At 48.0% G+C, this 12,004-nt stretch overlaps 1 protein-coding gene across 4 annotated transcripts in view; it reads left to right on the forward strand.

Moving 5' to 3' along the window:
- The first annotated feature begins 3,235 nt into the window (after nt 1-3,235).
- Nucleotides 3,236-12,004, forward strand: part of LARP1B (La ribonucleoprotein 1B) — an 85,945-nt gene continuing 77,176 nt past the window's right edge. Inside the window, exon 1 of one of the 4 annotated variants that reach the window (XM_020988555.2) lies at nt 3,236-4,366. In XM_020988555.2, coding sequence (XP_020844214.1) covers nt 3,880-4,366 — 487 coding nt within the window. In that variant the 5' untranslated portion in view covers nt 3,236-3,879. The remainder of the gene's footprint in view (nt 4,367-12,004) is intronic. The other 3 variants (XM_020988554.2, XM_078148335.1, XM_020988556.2) reach the window with 3 other exon arrangements.

Here is a 12,004-nt window from a genome sequence, read left to right on the forward strand (position 1 = left end):
GGCTTTTTCTCAGTTCTCATATTTCTTGATTGTCTCAGCTGTATTTCACACTGTTAACTTTTCCACTTTTTAGCTTATATGATGTTGGTCTTCTTAGTTCTTTTTTTTTTTTTGGTCTCCTTTCTAGCTTCTTTTATCTTCTCTGTCATTAGCTATGGAAAATTCATGAGATTTAGTACTAAATCCTCAGCTTTCTCTAATTTCATTTCCTCTTAAAACTCATCTATTTCTATTAATGAAGATTCATTCCATCGACACACTTTGTTGTTAGAAAAAAAATTTTTAATCAGAAGTTAGAGATATATAGGAGGCAGTAAGATGCCTTCCAAGATTACAGTATTGTAGCTTTAAAGCTGGAAGGGACCTTAGAGGCTATAATTTTAAACATGAAGAAACTGATGCCCAGAGTGAGTTCTACTCCTAGATTATTGCAACAGTCTTCTAATTGGTTTTTCTGGTTCAGGTATCCAACCCATTCTCATAAAAAAAGACAGCAAAATAATCTTCCTAAAGCAGAGCTGTCCATATTACCTCCTGGGTTCAAGAAGCTTCAGTAGCTCCTGCTTGTCTATGACATTAAATGAAAATTCCTCAGCCTGGCATTTAACACCCTCCAGTGTCTGGCTTGAGTCTACCTTTCCATACTCATTTTATTTGACTTCCAATGACCCACTCTCTTCCAGTTAAGCTGGCCAGCTTGCTCTTCTCTGATGCCATCTTTCCACTCCAGCCTCCATGTCTTCAAACAGGTGACATGTCCTGCATGGAATGCACATCTGGCTTCCTTCAATTCTCAACTCATGCGCTATCTTCTTGTTAGTACTCCGTTCCTCCTTAAACCTTACCTATTGTATCCTTTTAGTCAAATGCAAACTCCTTGAAGGTAGGAACTGTTCTTTGTTTTGTCTACATATACGTGGCAATAAGTCAGTTAATAAACATTAAGCTCCTACTAAGTGCCAAGCACTGGGCTAAGCACTGGGGAGGCAAAAGAGTGTGAGTCCCTACTCTTGAGAAGCTCCAGCTGTAATGGGGGAAATAACAAGCAAGCAAATATGTACAGACAGATATGTATACAGGATAAGTAGGAAATAATTAATGGAGGGAAGGCACTAGAGTTAAAAAGGGTTAGTGATTTAAAAAGGTGTGATTTTAATTGGGACTTGAAGCCAGGGAGGTCAGCAGTTGGAGCAGAGAAGGGAGAGCATTCCAACCATGGGAGACAGCCAGAGAAAATGACCAGAGGTGACGGATAGTGTTCGTGGAAAAGCCAAGAGGCCAGGGTCACTGTATTGAGGGCTGGGGACTAAGGTGTAAAAAGACTGGAAAGGCAGGAAGGGCCAACTTTTGAAGGGTTCTGAACCTCGAGGATTTTGTATTTGATCCTGAAGGCAAAAAGGAGCAAGTGGAGTTTGAGAAGGGGGGGGTGACTCGATCAGACCCGCATTTTAGGAAGATCATTTTGGTGGCTGAACGGAGGATGGATTGGATTGGGAAGAGACTTGAGGGAAGCAGACTATTGGGAAAATCTAGGCACCACGGTAGTGACAGTATCAGAGGAAAGAAGAGGCATACTGAAGAGATTTAAAAGGTGAAATCAAAAGGCCAGCACCTTGCACGATGTCGAGTCTAATAAGCACTGATTAACCAATCAACCTTAACTATCATTTATGAAATGCCAAGATATCATTTATCATTAGTGAATGAGTGGTCTTGGTACTGGAGATACAAAGACAAAAATAAAACTGTTCCTGCCCTCAAGAAGCTTATATTCTACAGGGGAAATCAATATGTACTTAAATAAATATAAAGGCTGTTACAAAAGTCTTAGTGTAGCCCAAAGCTTTAAGCTTCAACAAGCTGTGAATAGCGCTAAGGCTTTCTGTATCAAATGCCCGCCTCTCCCAAAGAGTCTACAGTTTTGAAACTGTTCCTGTATCTTTCGGAAGTCATAAGACATTAAAAGAGTAGCAGTTTACATATCATCAACAGTAACGGTTTGAGAGAATGAATGAGAAGACAGAGAGAATGAGATAACAAAGGCTTCTTTCCTGATGCAGTCAAGGAGTGGCCCGGACCCACGCTCTCGGGGGTTAGCCTGCTTATCCAACCTGTACCCTGTACGTGTGAGTGGGGCTCCCAGAGAGAGATGCCACAGGCTGGTACCAAAACTCTCTCTCCTAGGGAAACCCTGGTATGTATCACTGGCTCCAAACTTTGTACATCTGATCAGCTTTAGCTCTGCTACAGCTCACAGCTGTAGTCCATCTGCCTCAGCCTTCCAAGCAACAGGGAGAACAGCCAGCCTGGGTCAACAGACTCCTATAACTCACTGATATCTCTGATTTGAAGGGGGAAAAACACCATTTCGGAAGCATTTTTTCAAAAAATTACAAGCATCGGAAGGTGCGATGGGAAGTCTGTAGGTCCCAGGGCATGCAAGCGCAGCCCTCACACTGGGGGGCTCTTAACCCGGGGTTTCTTTATCCAGAAGCCAGGAAAGGCCCTTGTCCGTGCGGGCACTGACCCTGCGGGTCCGTGCGCGGCCTTTCACCGGTCAAGTGTCTAGGGCACAACTGTGGCCAGGATGAAGAGGACCACGTGCCGCGGACGGCTCTGGGGGCGCTCACGGAGGAAGCCGCTCACGGTCCCGGAGGCCCGCTCCGCGTTGGGGGGCAGGGCCCGCCCAGCAGCCTGGTCCGCGGCACTGCTCACGCTAACTTCTCCGGAGAAGAGCTCGTCTCGGCCGGGGAAGAACGCGAGTCCCGGGCTGCTCCAAGCGTCAATATTTGCTCGGCCTCGCGCAGGGGCGGAGGCTGGGGCGGGCAAAGGGCGGCCGGGTTGCCGGAGGGCGGAGAGCGTGTCACCTGGGGCCTGCCCCGCGCTGCACCCAGGCCGGGGGGGGGGGGGGGGGCCGGCCGCCGACCGCGCGTGCGCGCCGGGCATGGGAGGCGGGGCTTGGCCCGCCTTGGCGGCCCCGGGGGAGGAGCTAACGTGCGCGGCACCGCCCCGAGCCGCGCCGCTCCCCCCTTCCGGGCGGGGGGGGCGTTCCAGTGGCAGGAGCCTGTATGGTCACAGTGGTCTGTTTCTAAGCGGGCGCGGGGCGGGCGCCGTAGCCGGAGTTCCCTCCCTCTCCCTCCAACCCGCGCAGGGCCGGGGACAGGCGGGTGCTCGCGGCGTTCGTTCCCTTCTCCCCGCTCCGGGGCGCGTGGGGGGCCGGCGGGGGTGGGCGTTTGTAAGTAAATAGGCACGGGCGGTGGCTGCGGGTCGGGGGACCGGAAGGAGCGGGCCGCCGGCCACGTCATTCCCCCCTCCCCGGGGGGGAGGACCCTCCCGGCCCTCGGACACCGCCCCTCGCGCTTACCGGCTCCCTGCCGTGCGCGTGCGCGGCTCCGCCCCGTTCCGCCAGGCTCTACTCTAGCGGCCTCCGTCCTGGGCGCCGCACGCTTGGCGTGAGGTGGGCTCGCGCTGCTCGCAGTGCGTGGGCGCGGAGAGGAAGGCGTGAGGGAGATCGAGGAGGACGGAGGGCGAGAGACCGAGAGGAAGAAAGCGAGAGGGGCCGGGCGCGTGAGGGTGCGAGTGTGCGCGGTGGGTGCGCGTGTGCGCGCGGCCAGGAGGGGCGGGGCCGCGGCCGTGGGCGGTTAGCGCTCGGCCCGGCGCGTGGGCCAGGGGGCGCTCTCCCACCGCCGGCGCCGGCGCACGCGCACACTCGCGCAGAGCGCTCCGCGGGAGAGAGGCTGAGTGGGCGGCGGCGGGCCGCGCCGGGCTGTATCCGGTTCTCTGGCCCAGGCCGGGGCCGTTTGTGACCCAGGCGGGGCGAGGAAGCCGGGCGCGGGCGGGCGGGCCTGGGCCTGGGCCCCGGCGGGGCGGGGCGGGACCATGTCTGCTGAGGGCTCCGTCCCCCCGCCCGACGAGCCGGCCTCAGTGGCCGAGCTGGGCCTGCCCCCGCTGCGGGAGCGGGAGCCCGAGCGAGCCGGCGCCCGAGGGGAGCCGCCGCAGCCGCCGCCGCCCGCGCCCCTGGGCCACAGCGTGCCCCAGGCGGCCGTGGCCGTGAAGCCCCTCGGACTGCCCCTGGCCCACAAGCCTCCGGAGCCGGGGAGCCCCCCGGGGCCCGGCGACGACGAAGACGACGCCGACGGCGAGGGCGACGAGGACGACGGCGACGGGCCGGCCGCGCGGGAGCGGCCCCGGGCCCCGCCGCCCAAGGAGAACCCCTGGACCAAGAAGCCGCCGCCGCCTCCGTCCGCGCTGCTGCTGCCAGCCGTGGTGGCCGCCGCGCCGGGCCCGGCCCCGGGCCAGCCCCCGGCCGCCGCCGCGCCTCCGCCGCCGCCGCCGCTGCTGCTGCTGGCCGAGCCCGCCGAGGCAGGTGCGTGTGTGTGCAGGGCTGTGCGGGAAGGGGGTGGGGAGGAGACGAGGCTGACCCGTGGCCGGCCGTGCCGCCTCTCTCTTCCGCGGCGGCGAGTGGGATTTTAGCAGTGAAGGGACTGCAGCAGGGCAGAGATCAACGGATTCGGATTCGAACCTTTTCTTTTCCTAATTGAAGGCAGGCTCACCTAGACGTCGTCTTTAATGGTTGAGCAGAAGAGTGGAATTTTGCAAAGATAGTGTGAACTGAAGCTATTTTCCGCGGTTAAAAATTCAGGGTCAAATAAGGCAAGTTCACTTTTTTCATACGAGCCCAGAAATGCGCTCTGCCTGTCCTGCCACATACCTGCGGAAAGCTTCCAGGTGTCCAGACACGAGCATCTTCACAGCTGTCATAGTTAACTCGTGCCTTCGAAGAGAACAGGAGGTTGCACTTACGTCTAAACGAAGAAATCTAGAGTACCGTAAAAGCTGAACTGGAAAATTATATAAGTACATCTTATCAAATTGATTGGCCTTTGGCCTTGTGGGTTCTTTAGGTTTAATCTGTATTGCATATTTGTAATTGCAGTAGCAAGAAGCCAGTGAATATAATACCCTTCGTCATCAGTCATTAAGATATTTTAAAAGCTTCAGATACGACCAGGTTTTTTTTGGAAATTTCCTTTAAGAATTCAGAATTTGTATCAAATTAGGTAGAGGTGAGTTGATCTCTCTTCTAGGGAAGTGTTTGTTAACAAGTATTTAAAATCCCAAGTTTTAATAGTAGATGTTTTAAACCTTTCGGGGAAGAGTTACGACAGGATGGTTCATGAGCATTCTTCAAGGGTCCTACGGCCCTATGAAAACCTTTTTTTCTATCCTTCATCTTGGCTTTCTGTACTCTTTGGTTGACTTGGATTAATGTGGTATAGTTGAAATAACACTTGGCAGAGATTTCGGTTCTGGTCTTAATAACTAGTGTGAGCTTAGGCAACCCAGTCTTGCTAGGTCTTTAGTTTTCTCATTTGTCAAATAAAGAGATTGGTGGTATGTTGTTACATTTAGTTTTTCTCTCCCCCCCCCCCAGCAATCAAGGCATCGTCTATATATAACTCAGCCTTAGTTGGCTTTCTCTTTTGCTTGATCAATCTGTTCAGTATAGAGAAATAAAAGGGAGCAGGGTTGGTATCTAGATACTGACTGGAAATTTCTTTGAAGCTCCAGAAATAGCATAAGTGAGCTGAGGGGCTACAAGTACAGGGTGGAATCTGCTGCAAATGAAGTCGTTAGGTTGAAAAGGAACATGATAATTTTGTTAATGAAGGGATCTCTACCCACAACCTACCTTGTGGGAGACTAGGAATTGTTTCTTTGTATTTGTGTACCCAGCCACTACCACAGTGCCTGTTTACAGTGTATGTGTAAGCATATAGTGCTTATGCCTATTGATTGACTTCAGGGATGAGTTCTAGGAGGTATGTCTTTCTCCTGCTGTGCCTTGGTAGCTTTTGCTCCTCTCCCATCTAGGCCAGTCTGCTTTTAAAAAGTCCTTAGTTGTGCTCTTTGGGAGGTTGCGAATACACCTGTGGGATGGCATGTCCCCTTGTTAGGTGATTTAGAGACTGAGCGCAGCCATCACCTAGGCAATCTCATTCAAACTTCTACCTAGAAAGAGGCCTGCGAAGTTGGCGCTTTGCTTTAGCCAAGCCCAAGCTGTCCCTGTTCCTGGCCTACCTTGCAGAGAGGCCTCTGCCTGAAATGGGACTACTTGGCTGCTGCTGATAGATTGAAGAGTCCAGAACTTTGTCTAATTCTCTGGGTCACTGGGGAGTGTTAAAGAGGGATCTTTGGTAGGGTTTTAGTTGAAGGACCATTGTACATGGAGTCTGTTGGTTGTGTTATCCTGCCTGGGACAGAAATATGCCATCTTGTTTGGTTGCAAAGTCCATGCTTGTTTAAAGTCAAACATAGTGGTTCTATGTATGTAGAGATTAATGGATGGGTTGGAAAAAATGTCCACAGGATTTGATGAACCCTGAAGATAGACCTTGCCTGCCATAAAATATATAGAATTTAGCTCCCTCACAAAAGAAACACTCACCAAAGAACTGTTTGGTGCGACTGAGGAATGCTACTATAGAGAGCTTTCTTCATTTGTTAAAAGATACTGATTTATTTATCTGCTTTATACAGAATAGGAAAGTCTTGTAATTAGCATGGGCACCAGATGCGTTTTGGTGCTTTTTCTTCCTTAGAATCCCCATCCTCCTCATCAGTGCAACCCCTTTCCCTTCCCCCAAAGTTTAACAAGCCTACCACTATGCTCAGTGGTTGGGCCTCTAGCTTCTCTCCTCTCCATGTTCATCAGCTCCTGTGGGATCACCCTGCATTTCTGTGAGGCTGAGTTCCATTTCTATATATACAACCCCTCTCTACTGAACTCCATCACATCAACCACTGGACAGCCCCCACCCTGCTCTCTCAGGTATCTCATACAACATGTCCAAATCTGACCTTGTCTTTGCCCTCCAAACCTTCCCCTCTTTCTAATGTTTGTGTTCCTGAAATTTCCTGTTTCACCACCATCTTTGTAGTAACCTAGCTTTGCAGCTGGGGAGCCACACCTCAGTTCTTTCTCTCCCTCACCTCTCATCCAACCAGTTGCCAAATCTTGTCGGTGATTCCTCTGCAAGGTCTCATGTGTCCCTTTCTATCTGCATGACTACCATTCTGATCACCCCTGCTGGAACCATTGCTTTCGCTTTCTAATTGGTCTGAAGCCTCCTCTCTCCAGTTCTTCCTCCATGGCTGACAAACTGATCTTTCTAAAGCACAGGTTTGACCCCTCTTCTGTTCAAGAGGTTCCAGTGGTTCCCTGTTTTCCTCTAACGTAAGGTAAACACTCCTTTTTGTCTTTTAAAGCCAGCTGTTTTGTGGCCTACCTTTCTAGGCTGTTTGCTTGTTATTCTTCTTTAAACCCTTCTTTATTCCAGCCCAGCTGGCTCACTTACTCTTCTCCTTAGACACATTCCATCAGTCAGGCCCTGTAGCTTTCTTGAAAACTCAGCTGTAATGCTACCTTCTGTTATTCAGTTGTGTCCAACTCTTCATGTCCCCGTTTGGATTTTCTTGACAGAGATACTGGAGTGGGTTGCCATTTCCTTCTCCAGGTCATTGACAGATGAAGAAACTGAGGCAGAGTTGAGTGACTTGCCCAGGGTCATGCAACTAGTAAATGTCTGAGGCTGGATTTGAATTCAGGAAGATGAGTCATCCTGACTCCAGGCTTGGCCCTCTATCCACTGAGCCATCTGGCTACCCCTAGTGCTGCCTCCTACAGGAAGTTTATAGTCCCATTTGGCTAGCATCTTCTTCACCCAAAGTACTTTGTAATCAATCATCAGGTGGTTCTCCAACCTTTATTATCACTGGCATTCTGCTGAGCCCTGGAGAGAAAGAAAAATGGAATGCCTGCTCTCAAGGAGTTTACAATCTAAATGGGGAGACTGCTGATGCAGAAATAGCTAGAAGGTGGGTATGAGGTCACCTTCAAGTCGAGGGGTGAGGCCGAGCAGTTGGAGGGGGGTGGGAAAGGAGGAGATAGTGGGGTGGGTTTTAGCTGAGCCTTGAAGGGAGCATCTGACAGGTCCAAGTAAGGAGAGAAGGCAGAGGTCCTGGAACGGGAGGGGCAGCGGGTGGGCCAGCCAGGTTTGACTTGGGAGACTGAAGAACAGCAAAGGTTGGGAAGAACTTAGAGGCCAAAATGAAGAACTTCTGTTATATCCTAGAGGTTGTGGGGAGCATCTCTTTGTGTATATTTAGGATTTTTTTTTCTGTGTACACACTGCAATGCAGAAAACTTTCATTTTTGTCTTTGTATCCTGACAACTGGCTTAAGTGCCTGGCCATTAGTGAAGGAGTGAATGAATAAATGAAAAGGCATTGATTAAGCACTTAGCTTACATTCTCATGGAGGCCTTAATACAAGGGAGTGGTCGCTAGAGGGGCACCTCGGTCCAGAGAGTTCCTCTGATGGCGTGTGGGGCCTTTGGGGACTGGGCTGATAACACCCCATCCACGCACAGTGGCAGCTGATGTGATCTGTGTTCCAGAATTGGAGTGGGGCCTGGCAGTGGGGGCTGGAGTGGAAGGGATGAAGCAATGGGTAGGGCTTTCCTGAAATTGGAGAGCAGGGCCCCAGGGCAGATTTAGGTTAATAATAAATGATTATTGAATTGAACCAAACACTTTGGTAATTTCACAGGCATGAATGCCTTGGTGTGTAGGGATGAACTTGGTATTAGCCAGTATTTTTCTTTCACTAAATGGCTGTTTTTTTAACTCACTCCTTGACCCATCCTCATAACTTGTTATGACATTTCCCTTTACCCTTCTTTACTTTTCCCTTCCCCTTACTCCAATTTGAGGATTTGATTTCAAGTAGATATTTGGTAAAGAAGAAAGCTCTAATTTAAAGCGATAAATTGAAACTGGGTAGACTACTGAGGCAATTGTTAGGATAACAGGCAAAAAACCCTTTGAAATAACTAGCTTGAATAAGGGCCTGTCTCAGTCAGCGTGGATACAGTCTTAGAATGAACATGATGGGGACCTTGTGGATGCCTTTTTAAAAGTTTTGTGAATAATTAGGGCATTTTCTCACTCGCATGTTATCTACCCTTTAAGCAAGATATAACTTCCTCTATTCTTAATGTTATTTTATTACAGTTGAAATACTTTTAACATGGTCATCAATGACTCTTCCTTTTACATTTGAGTGCCTCATTGAGAAGGCAAATTTAGTATGAAAGTGAGGGCTGAACCTACATGTAGACTTTAGAGCTTTGTGGTTTTTTTTAATTCATATTTGTAGTATATGCAATAAGAACAAATATGTGATGATAGCCTTGAATTCTGTTAAGTTAAAAGTTGCAGATTTTATAAGGTCCTAGAGGAGAGTTGTCAAACTTAGGCCTGCGAAACTTTTAAGTTAAAATGTAATTGGGAAATGTTGAACAAAGCAAATAAATCCAATACTGTGTAGATAATGCTAACTTGTGGTTTTCTAAGTTAATGTGTGGATTTCGGGAATCAGATTCTATTTGAGTTTGATGCTACTGACTGATGTTTTGTCTACTTTGTGTCAATATTTAATGTTGAAGATGTTAAAGTGAGTAGATGGATGAGTTCGGTGGGCTGAATGATATTTTTTTGGGGTATTATTTTCTTATCTCCTTAGGTCTTAGGCTTATGTGAAAAGAATCACTAAGAGCATGGATTTCAATGGCTTTTCCATGACTTCCTCAAAATTTTAGGATGTGAAATTTTGACCAATAAATTACAATCTTACACAAATTTTAAGCACCTGTTTTATTTAGAGCATTTCAGTTCAATAAGCTATTTTCCAGGCATTGGTCTAGGCTCTGAGGAACAACATTCCCCACCCTTTACCCCTCAAATCCAACCCCATTCAGCCCCCTATCCTTGAGGAGCTCACAATTTATTTGGGAGGAAATATGTATAGAGAGAAGTGAACATAAAATATGTACAGGGTGATTTTGGGCTGGTGAGGAAGGTACTGTGAGTTTGGAGAGGATCAAGAAAGGCCTCATGTATCCATCAGCCAACATTTATTAAGCTCCTGCTGTGTGCAGGGCACTGTGTTAAGTATCAGCGCTATAGTCCCTGTTGTCAAGGAGCTCACAGTCTGAGGGCAGAGACAACATGCCTAAAACTATGCACAAACAGTATGTGCAGGATCAGTTGGGAATGATCTTAAAGGGAAGGCACTAAGATGAAGAAGAACTGGAAAAGGCTTTTTGAGACTTGAAAGATGCCAGGGAGGCTGAGAGAAGGAGGGAGAGCATTCCAGGGAAGGAGAGTCAGCCGGTGAAAATTCCCAGAGTCAGGAAATGGAATGTCAGGCAGAAGAACCAGCCAAGAGAGGTCGCTGGCTCATACATAGTGTATGGGTAGGGAGGAAAGGATGAGAAGACTTGATAAGCCCAACAAGATTTTATGTTGAATCCTGGAGGCAGCAGGGGAGCCACTGGAGTTGATTGGATAGGGAGGTGACATGTATAAGACTCACTGAGATTTAGGAAGATCAGTTTGACAGTCGAGTGGCAGGGAGACCGCACCAGCAGGCAATGTTGTTCAGGTGTCAGGTGAAGGTCTTAACCAGGGTGGTGGAGGTGTCAGAAGAGAAGGGAATTTGCATATTCGAGAAGGTAGAAATGGCAGAATTTGGCAGTTGATTGGATATGGGGGTGAGGAAACAAGCATTCCAGGATGACACCTAGGTAGGGAACCTGGAGGGCTGGGAGGATGGTGGTGCCTTGATAGTTATGGGATGGTAGGAAAACAAGAGGGTTTAGGGAAAAGGTAAATTCATTTTGGGATATGTTGAGATTAAGATGTCTGTGAAACTTCCAGTTTGAAATATCCAGACTTGAGGTCTCTGACTAGAGATGATAGCTGATGAAATCACCAAGTGAAATGGTGTAGATGGAGAAGACGAGAGAACCCAAAGGGGACCCTTGGGTTAAACAGATGTGACCTGGATGAAGATCCAGCAAAGGAGACAGAGAAAAGATATTCAGAAAGATGGCATGTGTGCTGTGACTTGAAAGGTGCTTTCTAATGAGCCAACAGAACTGTCAGACATCACTCTTGAGCAGAGAAATTTCCAGTTTTCCTGGACATTCCTGAGAAAGTGGGAAGGAGGCAACAAGAAATGTCTCTGTTTGGGGCAGCTAGGTGGCGCAGTGGATAGAGGACAGGCCCTGAAGTCAGGAGGACCTGAGTTCAAATGCGGTCTCAGACCAAACACTTGACACTAGCTGTGTGACTCTGGGCAAGTCACTTAACCCCAGTTGCCTCAAAAAAAAACAAACAAGAAATGTCTCTGTTTATTCATGGTTATATATATTTTCTTCTAAAAGTAAAGTGTTTAAAAAAATAGCCAGAAGTGGGGAAGGAGGAAGCATTTCAGGACGTGTGATCCAGTTTGCAAAGGCCCCAAAGTGGGATGTGGATTACTGTGCCTGGGCAGCTAGGTAAACTACTTTGGCCAGAAGATATGAATGGCTAATGTGAAATTACTCTGGAAAGCAACGTTAAAGCCAGACATTTTTTTTTGAAGTGTCAGCACATAGAATTTACTTTTCATATAATCACTTCTAGACATTAGCGAGTTGAATCATTAGCAATGACATCTGGTTCCCCCACTTCCTTGATTGTACCTCTTCTTTCTTTGAGGTCAGATTTTATAGAGCTTTAAATGCCGTAAGTGTTTGTATTTTAATTCCCCAACTTTATTCCTAACTTTCTGCTTCAGGAATCTATCATAAGGCCTTACTACATTAAATTTGGCTTTATGTGTTATTCATATAAAGATTGTAATATAGCAGATGTTTAGATGGATCAAATATAAATTGTGAGAGAAAGCTTGCTGAAGTATTTTTGTACATACTACTTTTGATGCATTTATTCTCTCCTTTAAATAATATGAAACTTAAAAAATTTTAAAAATACTTAAGTAGATTATGAGACCTTCACAGTCAACATTTTAAATAAGAAATATCTTATTGAGTATCTGTCTTAGGGAAGTGTCATCACACCACTTGGACTAATATTTGATTTTTAACTTCACTTG

The sequence above is a fragment of the Phascolarctos cinereus genome, unplaced genomic scaffold (assembly GCF_003287225.1).
Source record: "Phascolarctos cinereus isolate Bilbo 61053 unplaced genomic scaffold, phaCin_HiC Scaffold_9;HRSCAF=440, whole genome shotgun sequence".
Classification (NCBI taxonomy): domain Eukaryota; kingdom Metazoa; phylum Chordata; class Mammalia; order Diprotodontia; family Phascolarctidae; genus Phascolarctos; species Phascolarctos cinereus.